This window comes from Rhipicephalus microplus, chromosome 4 (assembly GCF_043290135.1).
Source record: "Rhipicephalus microplus isolate Deutch F79 chromosome 4, USDA_Rmic, whole genome shotgun sequence".
Lineage (NCBI taxonomy): Eukaryota > Metazoa > Arthropoda > Arachnida > Ixodida > Ixodidae > Rhipicephalus > Rhipicephalus microplus.
Genome location: NC_134703.1, coordinates 225140797 through 225157844, shown reverse-complemented (window position 1 = coordinate 225157844; position 17048 = coordinate 225140797). Strand labels below are relative to the sequence as shown.

At 46.6% G+C, this 17048-nt stretch overlaps 2 protein-coding genes across 2 annotated transcripts in view; both read left to right on the top strand.

Annotated features, from left to right (window-relative positions):
* Positions 1-17048, top strand: part of pyd (zonula occludens-like protein polychaetoid) — a gene marked incomplete at its 5' end in the record, with an annotated part of 754603 nt that overhangs the window by 49506 nt on the left and 688049 nt on the right. Inside the window, 2 exons of the mRNA XM_075893243.1 lie at positions 13792-13839; positions 13891-14015. Of these exons, the coding sequence (XP_075749358.1) occupies positions 13792-13839; positions 13891-14015 (173 nt within the window). The remainder of the gene's footprint in view (positions 1-13791; positions 13840-13890; positions 14016-17048) is intronic.
* The window catches only part of LOC142813835 (uncharacterized), a 213605-nt gene that overhangs the window by 64018 nt on the left and 132539 nt on the right, over positions 1-17048 (top strand). The gene's annotated exons all lie outside the window — the stretch shown is intronic.

Here is a 17048-nt window from a genome sequence, read left to right as displayed (position 1 = left end):
GCACCTCATTTTCCACTAGCTGCCTGCCCCCTAATGAACACTACAATTGGAGTTTTCTCAAGTGGACTGATGGCCTACCCTTTTGTCTTTCTCTCGACGAAGTGGGAGCTTTCCTAGGCTTATGCGATGCCAAACGCTTACATTTTCTTCTTTTCTTTGCAATGTTTGTGAACCTCCTTTCGCTCGATGCCTCTGTCATCATCACTTTGGGTCACGACATGCGGAGCTGTGTAGCTTGTTGGAGCTTGCGCTACACCTCTTCCACTCACACTTTTTGAGTTCTCTGCCACGTCAGACTGTCGGGCCAAATTATCTGCATTACCACTGATAAAATCTGTAACTGGGCCTTCTTCGATGGTATCGCTGCACCCCTGAAGCATCGCGTTTTTGCTATGATCAGCCACTGCACGAACTATATCTGCATTTGATGATCTTGAAACATCCTTTTGAGGCACGAGGAACGTTTCTAGCTCCCTACTGAGCCCGTTAGGGCTGCTGGCACCTATCTTATCAATGCAAGGACCACCTTTCGATATCCTCCCTACCTCCAGACCGGCCAAGGCCTCGTTCTCGACATGCTATCTTCACACATTCTTGAATGCGTGAGCCCTTCTTGAATGCGCGATCTCATCCTTTAGCGCATTCTGACGCGCTTCAACTTCCAGCACTTCCTCCTGACCGGCCAAGGCCTCACTCTTGACATGCTCTTCCGTCATGCTTACTTGAATACGCGGGCCCTTCTCTGGCATGATCTCTTCCTCTAACTCTTCAAGGTTTTGGTCTTTTCAATGGGCCTCAGCCTCCAGTGCTTCGGGATGGGTTACGGCCTCTTGTTCTTTGAGGCGCGCGTTATCCTCAAGTGGCTTGTGATTTACCCCGTTGTCTGTCGGCTGCCAATGCTCCTCAGCCTCTTCTGGTGCCTTTTGATGCACCAGCTCCTTTAGCACTACGCCACGGGCATCAGCCTCCAGCGCTCCCTGACGTACATCAGCGTCCTGAGCTTTGAACGTTTATTGATTGAACGTTTATTATCATTTGCCACATGAGGTTTACAAACACTAATTGGACCCATAGCCTGAGGCTAGTGTAGAGGCCCATCATTTGTGACAACTTCGGCCTCTATCGCCTCATGATGGGCCTCGGCATCCAGCTAGCTCTCCTTGATGCATTTCAGCATCCTGTCCTCTACAATGCACCTCGGTGTCTTGCGCTTTGCAGCGCATGCCGTTCTCAAGTTCATGATGACGCGCCTCAGCCTCTAGCGCGTTACGGTGGATCATCATTTCGCGCTTTGCGGCGCGCGCTGTTCTCAACTTTTTTACGATGCGCCTTAGTCTCTAGCACTTTACGACGCACCTCATCTTTTTACTCTTTGCAGTGCACGTCGTTCTCAACTTCTTTACGACGCGCCTCAGCCTTTAACGCTCTACAAGGCACTTGATCTTCATTACGTGCTTTACGAAACACCTCGGTCTCTAGGCCTCATACTCCAGCTTGGCGCTAACGGAGAAACGCGTACCTCTCACAGGCTTGGTTTAACTGCTAGTACAGTGTTGCCCGTTCTTCTATGCAGAAGCGTTCGTGAGTTTGTCGCCCTCGTTTTGCTTCCCCTTAACATCGAAACTGAAGCACCGTAATAAAGCTGTCGTAGCTACTTCATACTTTTAGAACTACCCTTTGGGACTATACGCTATCATAGCAATCCAGTTGTGTGAAAAAACCTTTTACAAGGCAATGAGACGAATAGTTCTAGTTGAGCTCTAGTTGTGTGCAAACCTTCTCGTGAGAGAAATGATAACGCTCTATATTTTCGTCTTCTTTCTGAATTGATGGATTCTATATTTTACTTGAGACCATTTAAAACATTCTATTTGTGTTTATCTCTCTTTTTGTTTTCTTTCTTTCTAGGCTCTTCTTCCACTGCTCTCTCTCCCTTTTACTCCTGCCCTCCTTTCTAGCTCAAATTTCCTCTTGAGCTTTCTGTTCTCGTTCTCTTTCGTCCCTCTGAGCTTTCTTTTCTGTTTCCTTTTTCTCCTGAAATGCGACTTTTTTATATCGAATATCCTCATGAGCTTCCTGAGCCCCCTCGGCAGTCACTTTCTCTGTCTCTATTACCACGGTGATCTGCTCTTTCCGCTTAACAGAGCCAACCGCTAGCTGTTACTTTTCACAAATTACAAGAAGGTCCCGTACTTTGAAGTTGTCCATAGTGACACTTGACTCCACCTCGTTTAGCCTCTACTGAAACTAGGTGTTCAAAACATTCAATGCTTGGCTGACCCTCAAAGTTACATGAAAACCTACTAACAAAGAGTGCTAGCTAGGTCTGGCACCACGAAACGTAAACATTAAGCACTCACCACACCAAGGTAGCTGATGCTGGCTGATCCCACTGCAGCCACCACTTTTAGCAATCGAGTGTAGAGACATCGCACCACGTCCATTACTCTTGCAACTTTGGGTAACGTGGTCCTGACCGGAGCCATCCGAGTCTCAGGAGAAGACAAATAGGGGAGCCAGAACTGGTAAAAGAATGTTTATATTGTCACGAGGGTCAAAACGTGAACGAAGGGAGCAGACATCAGGTCAAAGATGAAACTATTTATTGGGCCGGCCTTCTGGCCACGCAAAAGGAGTCAGATTACAGCAAGACACTGGTACTGATAGCGCCGAACAGAGCGTCTGCTGTCGATGAACTGACAAGTGGAAAAGTGCGTCGGAATTCATACACGTGCCGGCAATATTCTAGCGTTATCGCTAGCGGCTGTGTAAATTCCAGAATAATCGGCAATGTTTGCCAATTGAGCATAATCGTAACAAAATGATCTCTTACAGTCCCGAAGCTTCTCAAACACTGCCGATGCGGTTTACTCTGAGAATTGTGTACAGTGTAACGGGGAGGGGGTAACAATATTTGAGGAAGGAGCGTGGCATTGCCCTCCTTTGAAAAAGGCATTGTACAATAATCATGCAAATGCAAGCAATAAATAACGATACAGCAATAACAACAATAAAATACACTCTTTCAGTTTGTTAATGCGCATGGAACAGCTTGAGGCATGCAACATGGACGACTTCAGCTCGCGATCCGCGCCTTTGAGAGTTTGTGATTCCGTCGAGGACAATCTCGTAGTCGAGTGGGCCGAGATGCCGAACTACCCTGTATGGTTCGAAGTACAGTTTCAGAAGTTTCTCACTGAGTCTACGTCGGCGTATTAGCATCCGTACCCAAACACGTTCATGGGGCTGGTATTCCATAAAGTCCGTCGAAAATTCTTACGGCGGCTATCGGTCGTCTGTTGGTTCTTGACGCAGAGGCGGGCGAGTTGTTGGGCTTTTTCAGCACGCTGAAGGTACTCACTCACATTGAAGTTTTCTTCCTTGGTGATGTTGGGTAACATGGTGTCGAGGGTCCTTGTCTGGGTCCTTCCCTAAACCAATTTGTACGGCCACATTGCGTTGTTTCTTGTACGGCAGTGTTGTATGCCAAGGTGGCGTACGAAGGATAGCATCCCACGTCTTGTGTTTGACGTCGACGTACGTCGCCAGCATGTCGGCGATGGTCTTGTTTAGGCGCTCAGTAAGGCCATTAGTATATGGTTGGTACGCAGTCGTGCGGCGGTGGCTTGTCTGGCTGTATGCCAAGATCGTCTGAGTTAACTCCGCAATGAAGGCCGTACCTCTGTCAGTACTGTCAGTAATAAGGACTTCAGGGGCACCATGACGCAGGACGATGTTCTCTACGAACAACTTTGCTACTTTCGTGGCACTACTTTTGGGGAGTGCTTTTGTCTCAGCGCAGCGGGTGAGGTAGTCAGTAGCTACAACGATCCATTTGTTTCCGGAATTTGACGTCCGGAATGGTCCCGGTAGGTCCATGCCGATTTGATGGAATGACTGGCGAGGTGGCTCGATGGGCTGCAAACGTCCAGCTCGCCTAGTTAGTGGTGTATTCCGTTGCTGGCAGTCTCGGCAGGTTTTGACCTAGTGGGTGACTTAGGCAAGTAGGCGGGGCCAGTGATACCTTTCCTGTATCCTTGCTAGTGTGTGGGAAAACATAAGGTGTGCAGCATTCAGGCCATCATACAGAGCATCCGCAACTTCTAGATGTAACGCCGAAGGTACCATGGTGAGGTATTTGGCCCGAAGAAGCGAGAAGTTTTTTTGACAAGGATGCTATGACGCAACAAAAATGACAATAGTCCTCGCTTGAATACCTTTGGAAGAATGGCAGCCTTGCCCTTGAGGTATTCCTCAAGGCCCTTGATTTCAGGGTTGGCTCACTGTCGTTTTGCAAAGTCATCGACGATTAAGGTTCCAAAGAAGCAGTTGCCATTCTCGTCCTGTGACAGTGGGTCAACGGGGGTGCGAGACAGACGGTCAGCGTCAGAGCGCCTTCGCCCCAACTTGTAAACGACGGTGGTGTCGAATTTCTGAAGTCGCGGACTGTACCGTGCAAGGCAACCTGAAGGGTCCTTCAAGCTAGCTAGCCAACAGAGCGCGTGGTGGTCGCTCACAACTTTGAAACGCCTGTCATAAAGGTAGGGGCAAAGCTTGAAAGTAGCCGAGATGATGGCAAGATACTCGTTTTTTATTGTGGAATTGATGACTTCCGCCTTAAATAGCAACCGGCTCGCGTAACCGATGACCCTTTCAAGCCCACCAATCTTCTGCACCAGGACGGCTCCGGGCCCTACACTGCCTGTGTCGGTGTGGGCTTCTGTTTTGGCATCTTTGTCAAAATGCGTAAGTATCGACGGTGTCTGCAGGCGTTGTTTTAGGTTTTGAAATGCTTCCTCTTGCGGGGTTTCCCACTTGAACTTGACGTCGGTCTTTGTAAGGTTAGTGAGTGGCTCAGCGATGCGGGCGAAATGTTTGAGGAAATGCCTGTAGTAAGCACACAGGCCAAGAAATCGACGCAAGGTCTTCTTGTTTGTGTAAATTGATTGCGAATTTTTTTTGTGTAAGTGCTCGTTTTCACTCCTGCATGGGCTCTGATTTAGCCTGCAGTATTCTGTAAATAAATAAATAAATAAATAAATAAATAAATAAATAAATAAATAAATTGACGGCGGGTGGGGGGAATTCAGCGATGGCTGTTGTCTTCTGTGGGTCGGGGCATACCCCGGACTTTCTTATCACGTGTCCCAAGAACAAGAGTTTCTCACTTGCAAAGGGGCACTTTTCTGGCTTCAAAGTGAGTTCGGAGGTCTTGAGTGCTTCAACTACAGCTTCAAGGCACCTGAGATGCTCGTGGAAGCTTCAGAAATACATGACGACATCGTCCAAGTACGCGAGACAAGCCTGCTACTTTAATCTAGTCAGCACGGTGTCCTTAACAGGCTGGAACGTCGCAGGCGCCGAGCAAAGGCTGAAGGGCTTGACCCTGAACTCAAAGATGCCGTCTGGTGTAATGAAGGCAGTCTTCTCTCGGTCTCGCTCGTCTACATCAATTTGTCATGAACCTGTTTGGTGGTTCATCGATTACAAATAATTCGTGTTGTGGAGTCGGTCAAGGGCATCGTCTATTCGGGGGAGAATGTATACGTCCTTCTTAGTGACCTTGTTGAGGCGCCGATAGTCAATGCAGAAGCATTGTGTTCCATCCTTTTTCTTTACTAACATCAATGGTGATGCCCATGGACTCTTTGAAGGCGGGATAATGTTGTCCCGTAGCATTTCGTCCACTTGTTTCTTTATGGTCTCGTGTTCTTGCATGGAAACTCTGTATGGGCTCTGACGGAGGGCCTGGCATTTTCTTCTGTTATGATTCGATGTTTTCCGACAGGGGTCTGTTGAGTTCTCGATGACGACGAAAAGCAGTTCTGATATATAAGGAGCAGGTTTCTGAGCTGTTCTTGTTTATGCTTCCAAAAGCACAGATTAACATCGAAAGCCGGTTGATGGGCTTGAGTCGTCGGAGTAGATTCGGCAGAATTGGTGATTGCGAAAACGTTGCTGGCTTCCAGTATCTCTTCGATGTACGCAACCCTCGTGCCTTTGCTCATGTGCTTGTACTCGCTGCTGAAGTTCGTGAGCTTCACTCTTGCGTTCTCTTCGTGCAGCTTGGCTGTTCCCCTGGCAACACAAATTTCGCGGCTTATCTACAGGTACTGGTCGCCTTCAACGGCGCCTTGCATGTCTATTAATTCTCGTGTGTGAACGGAAATGCTGATGCTGGAGCGAGGAGGAATGGCAACTTGGTCTTACAGCACATTTAAGGCATGCCTGACGAAGTGTGTGGCGGCAGACATTTTTTGGTGGATAGTCTTATCGACTTTGTTCTCAGATCGGGGACAGCACCATGAAGGCCTAAGAGTTCCTTGACTATGGTGACTTCTCTCGAGCAATGCTGTAGTACGACGAAGCTTGCAGAATAAATCTTACACTTAATGGTGACTCTGGCTGTGCAGGTTCCTGCTGGCGTAACTAGGTGACCTCCAGCAGAATTTCGAGGCCTTCTCAGGTGGTCCTAACTTTTTTCAACTTTGCGGCGAATGTCCCACTGATGACGGAATAGTCGGCTTTGGTGTCGACAAAAGCTTTGACGCTGTGGCTGTCCATGAGAATGTCGAGGTCGCTAGTTTGTTGCAGTTGGGTCGTGGCGTCGGATCAGGGCTACGATGGTTGCGTCATCAAGTTGTCTCTTTAACCGGGACGTTTCGACATCGGGATTACGTTGATGTTGTGGTGGGTTCTCGAGGTTTCGTCTCTGCATTGTCCTCGGCAGTGGAAGATCTTTGGCAGTTAGTCATACAGCAACCGCACCCCTATTGGTTACTGCCTTTAATTTTTCGAGTACGGGCCAGGCGACGGGCCCCGAGTTGGACCAGTGTACGACCGCCGATTAGGCGACATGTACCGGCCGGTTGACGGTTAACGGGAAGAGCCTCGAGGCGTCTATTGCGCTGCTGCGAGGTAGTCGGCGATGCCGCGCGGTCTTTCACCCTGCTGTGGACGCGGGGCGTCAATGGCGAAGCCACGCAGTCCCATTTGGCAGTACTGGCAGCGGCGGTAGGTGTGGCCCACTTCTCTGCTGAGATAGCAAAGAGGTCGGTGGTCGGGGGCGCGCCACTCGTCCATTTCTTTTTTGAGCGTTGCGCTGGCTGGTGGGTGGAGGGGAGGGTGTCAGCGGTGGTGTTGGTGGTGTCTGGCCACGAAAATGCGGCGGCGCAGTCTCTTGACATGAACGCGGAGGGGGGGGGGGGGGGGGGGGGCTATGTTGCCTCGGGCTACAGCAGCGTAGCTCATGGCTTGTGGCTCAGACTGCACTTGTTCGAGTGTTCGGAGAAATTGATGGACTTCCTGGTACGGCGTCAGCGATCGGGTGCACTTGTTGATGTGAAGCTGGCAACACTTCATGCAGCTCGTCCCGTACAATCGCACATATTTCTTGAAGGTCGTCTGAGCTGAAAGCACGAAAAGCTGGGCTGTCTTCCATTGTTCGCCGATTGTACTGGCAGGTTCACATTTTCAGCGTCTTCTTTATTGATGTTGCTTCCGGCAGGAATTTCTGGATGGTAAGGGAGGGGGAGGTTCGCATCAGTTCAGCGAAGAGTTCTTGCTTGACCCCTCGCATGAGAAAACAAACTGTCTTCTCATCGAGCATATCGGGATCACAGTGGCGGAACAGTTGCATCATTTTTTTTTAGGAATATTGTCACATTTTCATTCGGGAGTTGCACTCTCGTCTCCAGCAACGTTGCGTCTCTTTCCTTGCGGGCGATGCTCCTGAACGTGTCCAGGAATGTGTCGCGAAAGAGATCCCAGGCTTAAAAAGCAGACTCCCGATTCTCGAACCAAATCTTCGCCAGGTCTTCTAGATGAAATTAGACGTGACGGAGCTTCTCTTCTGTGTCCCAGTGGTTGAGGGCGGCCACTCGGTCGTAGGTTTACAGCCAAGTTTCCAGATCTTCAAACTATGACCCATGGAAAATTGGTGGTTCTCTTGGCTGCTGCATCACAATTGCGGGCTGTGGCACAGCACTTGCCATCGTTGCCGCAGTTGAGGTGATGACCTTTGTCTTCTAAGCCTTGTCTTGTAGAGGCCTGTACTCCGGTGGTAAAACCTGCTGCTTGCGGCTTGTTGAATGCTCGTGGCTGGCGTCGGTGTCTTCTTCGCATTGTTGGCTGGTTTCACGGCTTGACGGGGGTGTTCGCTACATGAACGACACAGCACCTGTACCAGATATCTCGGGTTGTGACGTGAACGAAGGAAGCAGGCTTCAGGTCGAAGATGAAACTGTTTATTTAGACCTAACTTCTAGCAACGCAAAAGGAAAGTGGAATCACAGCAAGACACTGGCACTGATAGCAGCGAACAGAGTGTCGGTTGTCGATCAACTGACAAGCGGTGAAGTGCATCGGCATTTGTACTCTTGCCACTTGCATGTCTAAAGTGTTGGCAAACAACTTCGACGGCCCTGCGGAATGTAGCGTTACGTAGAATGATGATTGCCATTAGTGACCGGCAAGGCAGTGACACAACACTATTCACTGACCACCCCGTATATGTAGGCACTGGATCTTGACCTCCAAAGTAGTGTTAGTGAGAGATTTCTCCTGTGTGTCCTTGAACAATGAAAATTCGCAACGTGTGCGTTAACTAAAAGCAGACTGTGGGTCTGTGTGTGAAATTGGAGTCCTCTGTCTCTCATTGCCCATTAGCAGTGATTGGCATGTTCCAGTAGGAAACACCAATTCATCACTGTAGGCATTGTGCCTTTCAGAGTTTCTCTCCTGTGCAATGCCTCCGCCAGTGTAAGCGTAGACACCTGCTGCTTCGCATCTACACATGGTTCCCTTGAGCAAGAGATAGTGTCATATTTTGTGTTTCTTTTTCAGTCACATGGTTATAATAAAGCTGGATATTTGTTGTTTTTCTTTCCAATAAAAAAATTCTGTTTAGAACGGCACTAGTGGTCCCTGTAGCTTCTCTTTCATGCTCCCGTCTGCGCTGACCATTAAGCATGATGTAATAGAACAAACTGTTATTACCATACACCACTCCCCGTAGGTTGCCCAGCTCTCATCAGTCAACTCACTCAGACTCAGATTGGGTCGCGAGCCTGAGTCTGTGTAATAATACTTGTGAGTAAGATTTTGTTGGGATTGAGACCGAGTGAGTCCGGCAGAGAAAAGTATTGGCGATTCTGAGTCGGAATGAGCCACAGGCACAAAATATAGCTCTTGGGTGAGTGTGGATAAGCTGCACCTTTCACTGCCAACCTATGCTAGTCTCCACCTTTTTTTTTTCGCTTCTCTCTCTACACGGTAAGACTACCTTTGAGGCATCTTACACAAGCTCTGGGAGGTTGCCAATCACTGTGGAAAAGTTTAATCAAGCTGGTGCTTAATTGCCATCACCACTGCACCGCATGGCACCGGTATTAGAACACAGTGTCCTTCAGGGCACCTCAATCGATCTTTATTACACTCGCTGTGGCCGCCATGTCCCTGATATGTATATGTACTTACAAATGTAAAAAGGTATAAAGGAAAATAAATCAGTAGAAAAAATTTCAAAGCAACATATTTGGCATCACAACCAATGACACCTCACTTTGCAGCCCGCTGTGCTAGCCACCACAGCCATGCACTATGCTTGTGCTGGTAATATTGTCACAGGGTCGTGATGTGGACGAAGGAAGCAGACTGTAGGTAGATTAAACTCTTGATCTGCCCAAACTTGTGGCTCGTAAACTGAAAGTCAGATTACAGCGATATTTGCTGGTATTGATGGCGGTGAATAGAGTGTCAGCCATCGATCAACTGACAAACGGTGCAGCACGTCAGCACTTATACATATTCTAGCGTTATTGCTAGCACCCACACTGGCACACTAGCACCCAGAGTAATTTTTAATGTTTGTGAAATGGCCGTAACTTTATTGAAACAGTCTACTACAGTTTTGAAGCTTGTCGAACACTGCCGCCTAAAAATTACTGACAGTGTAATGGGGCGATAACAAAACTTGCGGAAGGAGTGCAGCAATAATTTGGCGAGCTATTTGTATGGACACTTGCGGTATGCTGATCTCGGAACTGCTTGAGCGTATTTCTATCATCAACGCTTTCTTTCAAATTGAAACCTGCCCATGACAAGAGCAAGAAAACGTGGTCTTTCATGATGTAAGAGAACATGGGGCAAACTAGCCACAGTGGAGTCATGCCGCAGTTAAAATGAAAAGTCAAACAGCGTTAGCTTTTGCATTGGGGACATTTATAGTGCATTTATCAAATATAAACACATAACAACCATGACCGCAGGTATTTAATATCGTATTAACTTGCGTAATGTGCGTCATCGCATAATTTTCGCATCTCGAATACTTGGTCAGCTTTACAAAATAAACATATTTGCTCGCATATTTCCCGCTCCCCGACCCGCGCAAGCCAGCGTGCCATCGCGTGTAGGAAGACTGTAGACCTGTTGGCTGGCCCGCCAGACTAGCGGTCGCCGATCAGGCTAGCACAGTCAAACGAGCTGTCAGTATGAAGCCACTTCTTCTGAAGAGTACCCCAGAACTAGGGTCTCTAGAATACCATTCATGTACAGTCAAACCTGTTGATGGGTGGCCGGAACTGCTCAAGCATTTGTCCCCTTCTATCTCGTCATCTCTACCACCGTGTGAATGCACGCTCGCATCACTACAGGGACAAATTTCGGTGCCAGAGGCGTAAGAGGGCCTGCTGGGCCTGCCGCGCCAACTGTTCCCCTCATTCGCTGCGTCTGCGCTGCAACGCAGGCTTGGTTAATTTCGGAAGTTTAAGTTTTGCCATCCGTCCTTCGCGTTTTTGCTGTTATTTCATGATTAGGCAGTAAGCCTATATACGGCGAAATTCAAGCTTGTTGTTGTAAAGTTTGCCAAAGAAAATGGGAATCGTGCCACCGCCAAGCACTTCAGCGTGAAGTTCTCCGAAAAAGGTGCATGCTTGCTCATACAAGTTTTCTGTCGTTGAAGAAGGACTTTTCAATTATGTGCGAGTGTGTAGGTCCTCGGGTATCGCCTTGTCGTGGGACCTAGTTTCTCCTAGCATTGTTGAGAAGAGCTTCAAGAAAATGAGACATTTGAATGCGCTGGACAGAACGGAGGGCGACGCGCTTTGGGAGGGCGGTGGTAGCGGCCGCGACGATTATTCTCTATCGGAGCTTTTGATCAGGGATTCTTACTAGACCACGTGTGACCGGAAATGACTGCTTAAAGTAATGTGCTAATTCTGTAAATAAATAAGTACACTTCGTTCTTGCTCCAATTTATCGAAATTGTTTTGTTGTATATATACTGTGCGCATTAGGACCATTACACATTTTTTTCGTATTGGTTTGTGAAATCCCCACGTAATTTGCGCACCCCTTTCTCGGTGCCCCAGAGTCACACACACACACAAAAAAAAGAGCCTGGCTATGGTTTTGGCATTGCTGTTAGTGGTGGCCGGGACAACCCACACTTCACCAGTGGTGAGCCATCGATTGTCATCTCAAATGTGCTCTGAGCTGGACCTGCTGAAAGGAAGCTCCAGTATGTAGTCATTCTGATTTCTCACACTCATTGCTTCGCCCTAGTGGCAGAACTGGGAGTTTTTTTGATAAGGACAATGAACACCACTATTGCGTTTCAGCCTTTTTTTTACACACCACCCTCGTGTTGCCCAATATGGGTGCGCAACCGCAATCCCTACAGTGCATGGCCAAGTAGCCTGCATCTTTCCTGGAGCAGTGATAGTCCTGCTCACTGAACCTCGTGTTGATGCATCGACCCCTCTTGCGTCACCTGCACCGAAAGTGTCGTATATTCGATACTGCTGACGTGTAATTAGGTGTACGTAAATCAGGCCAGCCCAATTTCTAAAAAAAAGTCCCCTCAAAACGCTTCATTTGACGGTGAAAGTCGTCTAAGGCCCATGTTCACTAATACAGACATTATCACATCTTAGCAAGTCTTCATGTGACCAAGAGTTATAAAGGTGTTCAATATCTATACTAAAAATTTCAAAGCCCCCGGGGTTCTCTTCTGAAAGGAACTGAACTAACGTAAAGTGTTGGGAAAGTGCTCTTCCCACAACAACCCCTGTATGGTGAAAAATAATCCAATCGAATTTGGGAGGGGGTGTGCTTGCCCGGACCCGAACTGGCCATTGGTGCTCATTCGGCGCTTATTTCATATCTACGAAAATGGTGGGGGTGCTTGATAAGCATTTCACAGATGTGCCTGAAAATTAAGCATAAGAAAAGGATATGAAACACTCGGAGAATAGACAGTTCTGCAAATAGCTAGCAACAGCTATTTTTCGAGATGCCTTTTTCTGAAAAATAAATCGAAGGATTTAAAACCAAATTTTCTATGTAATGAACTTGCCACTGATAGGTTGGAAAGAAGGCGTTTATGTTCAGAAATCGAAGATATAGGTTGGTTTTAAGGTAGCTCCTGTTTTTAATGATTTATGTGTTAGCAAGAGCGACGTACATTTGTAGGGTCTCATCGGTGATGCTATTATTAAGGTGCTGTTTCATTACGTAGACAATCACCTGATCTTTGGTAGAGTCAGCAAAGAATTTGAATTCAACGGAACTTTATGAAAGAATTGCCTCAGAATGGTGTAATACAACTTCTAGACATCTCCTTGATGCTTCAGAAGAACGACGTTTCCTGGCAGTATTCTCCAAGGTCTTCAAAGCCACTGTTAAATATCTGGTCGAAGCACTCAAAGGTTGTAAAAAAGTGGTATAGTCATTTCTTACCTAAAGTTGGCCCTCAGGAAGTCATGTGAGCACAAAACGAGTGATCACGAATTGTCGTGTGAGCACAGAATGTCATTATAACTTAAGGTATTGATTGCAGTGGGGGCACCTGAGATAACTAGGTGGTCACCGAGGGTGAGTTTTGAGTGTGTCAGTAGCGCCAGGGTATCGATTGTACATGCAAACTTCAAAATTCATGTAAAATAGCTTTCAAGCTATAATAAATGTTGATATTTTGCAGATAATATAGTCATGTTCATGGGAATCGATCCCGTAGGCTATGTCGGCTGCAAAATTTTCTGCCATTACCCGTTTAAAAAGGTAGCTAATAGGTTTAAAGTACCTGTGGTGTTTTCTGTACCAAGGAAGCTGTGGGGTCTGTGCCCAGAGATTTCAAAAGGACCCATGCCTGCCCCAAGTGATAAGAGATATTCGACGCCCACAGTCATCTTTGTGATGGGAGTGGTCTATGAAATTCCGCTCTTCTGTGAAAGGGGCTACATTGGCCAGACTGGCCGATGCATAAACGATCGAAAGGGGGAGCGTGATCTTTTGGTCAAGAACAATATTTCGTAACTTTTGCCTGTGCACTGCAGCACATGTAGACGTGAGGCAAAATTTGCCTAATCACCATTCTTAGTAGAAGTGAGTAGGTGATTGAGCAAGAGATGCTAGAAGCATACTACATTAGAAGGAAAAAAAATATCTGTATTAGCGGTATGTCGGTTGTGAGGAAATCGGCTGAGGTTGAATTTTTTTATTGTACTGAGAGTGGCCGATTGTTGTGATGGTGTGTTCTTGTACATGTATAGCATGTTGTATATTTTGCTGTGGTTTTGCAAAAATAAAGCTTGTTGCGAGTGACGCTATTTACTTTCGCGTTGTTTTATGGTTTTGGCAGTTTGTGTCATCTAATTTTCCTGCAACCCAGTAGACATGTTTGGGCCTACTAATGGACACTTGCATTCACACTGACTGCCACTGAAATGAATGTTTTTTTTTGCACAGGCATGTTAAAGGCTGCAGTAATGATGTGACCTTGTATTGCAGGGCGGTGAGCGGGCTCGGTGGGAGCACCATCATGTGACACTGGGGCGGGTGAGTGTGGTGGCTAGCAATGGCGGATGGCTGCAGAATTGCTTCCCGCAGGTTCCTGGCTATGGTTTTGGCATTGCTGTTAGTGGTGGCCGGGACAACCCACACTTCACCAGTGGTGAGCCATCAATTGTCATCTCAGATGTGCTCCGAGCTGGACCTGCTGAAGGGAAGCTCCAGTATGTACTCATTTCAGCTAATGCTGGGTCACTGTTTTTATTGTATCTTCAGAATGGTCAATTTAAAAAAAAAAACTTTAGCGTGAGCATAATGGGAAGAATAGATAAAAATTACTGAGTAGAATGAGTCGGCAGTTTGGTTTTGGTAACCTTAGATGGTCACTTGGAGGCCTTGGGCTAGGGTGGCATCCTTGGCTCACTGGATGGCCCTTAGCTGGTTATTCAGCTTCGAGCTTTTGAGGGCCACCTCCCTGCGGTGGCAGGACTCAATAAGAAAGTGCCTGAAGCGCTTGCAGCCAGGCTGCTTGTGCGAATGTGTGAGCTCGATGCTTTTTGGGCATTGGTTTCAATACCATTGTGGCCAGCACATTCCCAGAGCATGTACTGCAGTGTTGTTATGTGGCCCCCTCCCGTTTTGGGGGCACAGAATAAGGGGGTATAGGTTTGGGTAGCGATGGCATATGATGTCCTGAGTTGGGTAAGAGTATCTGTAGTAAACGGAAGGGAACGGCATCACTCCTGCTTATTGTAATATGGTGTGGCAGGAATTTAGGTCTTTTATTACTGTAGGATTGAATAATGTTTCTGAACCTTGCAGGCGATCACCGGATGGCCATTGGGATCCTTGTTGCTGCATAGTTGTAGAAGCATCTGTGTGTGCGGGGGTTCAAAGGAAGAAGACTGTTAAGTTTTTGGGTAGTGAGCGTGATGCTGAGTCGCAATTGTCACAAATTTGAAGGATACTGGCCACTTCTCACAAGAGACAGTCACGCTTGAAGCTGGGGACGTGAGTCAAGGCCTGTAGTCTCTCATCACAATAGGGGGGCAAAAACATTTCTCAAGGGTTCTTTATGAATGCTGAAACAAAGATCAAAACGAAAGTAGCTATCTTCCCAGGCGAAAATTTTCTGCTGGTTGGCTATTGGTTCCAGCAGTGCTGGTTTATTAGCACATTCCCAGTAGGTAATAGAACCAGAAGGTGATGTAACCAGTAGCTGATGGAACCAGTAGCCGGTGGTTACAGCAGGTGTTGAAACCAGCAGCTGATGGAACCAGTAGCTGGTGGTTCAAGCACAGTGTTGGAGGCAGTTGGCCAACTTGTAACTCGCTGACATGTAGCACACCTCCAAGAAACAAAGCAGGCAATAAGCCTGATTTGAGCTGCATATATTGTCAGCTGCAAGCTTTATTGCAGCTCAAACCAGCTTAAATGCGGCCTGTTTTCAACTGGAAGTTGGTCCCTTCACAGCTGAACAATCGTCACATTTCATTTTCGTAATACTTAGTATGAGTTAGTAATACGAGTTACAGTGATACTAATGAGCAGAATAAGTTTGTTCCCCTCAATAGCATGTAGTTCTAAAAGGGCTGTGTTTGAAAAGTCTGTTAAATACACCCATAACACACAAGCGTTGATCTATTACATTTATTAAAAATATACTATTTACACTTGAAAACGATAATCTGCCAGCTTTGGCTCCCGCTTAAACTGTTCCGAATGAAAATCTACAGGGGACCTTGATCCACACCACAGATGTCTGTATTGTCAAGGGCAGCCAAGTGATGTAGGCAATCTATAACAAAATAAAATATTTTGTTGTCAATGCAGATCGTAACAGCAGATATCAATCTTTAAAAATTCTACTTAACATCTATTCGCGGGAAGCAGTGCGCACGACGACGTACATATTAAGCGAATAACTTTTACATCTATACAGCCCCATTAGTTCACTCAGAAAACTAGAATTAAGCAGTGTGTTAATACTTCATTACACAGAGACAAAGGATCGTGGCTTACTTACAGCAACCGGCACGCATATGCGAATTCATTAACATCACAAACACCAATGTACGATGACAGTGAGCTTGATAAAGCGCAGAAGCATTCTGGATACGTACGGTTTACTTATATTTGAAATAACTTGATCTTTCATGTGATTTACCTGCATGAAAGATCGATCGCTGAGATACAAGGTGGGCCTCGATCACTCACGAAACCAAGACACCGCATAGCATTGCACCAAGAACAGCTCAAGTAGGTTGATATTCACTTGTTACACTTTCCACAGATGTAATTGACCCAAAAATAAACTATTACATGCTCATGTCACACAGATTCCAGAGAAAACTTGCAGCTAACACACCGAACATACAAATGCAAAGACAGACAAGGGACGACAACAGCATAACATGTGTTGTATTAAACTACCGCGCTAAGACGTCATAATAATTTATATGTTATATAAGACTACTATTTCTTATGCTTTTACCTGTAAATAAATAATAAAACTTTTTATTGTGCAGTATATTTATTAAGTAGCTAAGTATTCAGTATTAGTTTGAAAAAAAAAAAACAATGCCAATAATAGATACCAGTATAATGCTACTAAGGAGTAGCTGGTACCAGTACAGCCAGCGGGCAGCTTGCTGGGACCACCAGCAGATCAGTAGGCAGTGTACTGGTCCCAGTAAAGAGCCAGTAGGCACCCTGCTGGAATCAGCAGAAAACTAATGGGCACACTGCTGGAACCAGTAAAACCAGCAGGTAGCTTGCTGAGACCATCAACAAGCTAGTAGGCAACGTGCTGGTCCCAATAAAGAACCAGTAGGCACCCTGCTGGAACCAGCAGAAAACCAGTAGGCACACTGCTGGAACCAGTACAATCAGCAAGAAGCCAGCAGCCTAACTGCTGGTTCCAACTAAAGCCAGCAGGGAACCAGCAGAAAATTTTCCCCTGGATTATTACGGCAAAAGCCTTATATTTAGCGTGGAAACTTGGGTAAATTGGTAGGACATGACTGAATATACGAACAGTGCAATTTAGACGTAGTTACAGCGTAACTACGGAAAAGAAAAAAAAACAAGGATAGAAAAGTGCGCCGTTAATAGCGGATTGACGTACATGTATGGGCGAAAAAAAAGAAGAAAATCTGGATGCGTAGAAATGTGCAGTTAACAACCGCTGCAATACAATGGCAGCAAAACTCTTGTCTCTTGTTGATTGAGCTCGAAACAAATACACATGTTGCTTA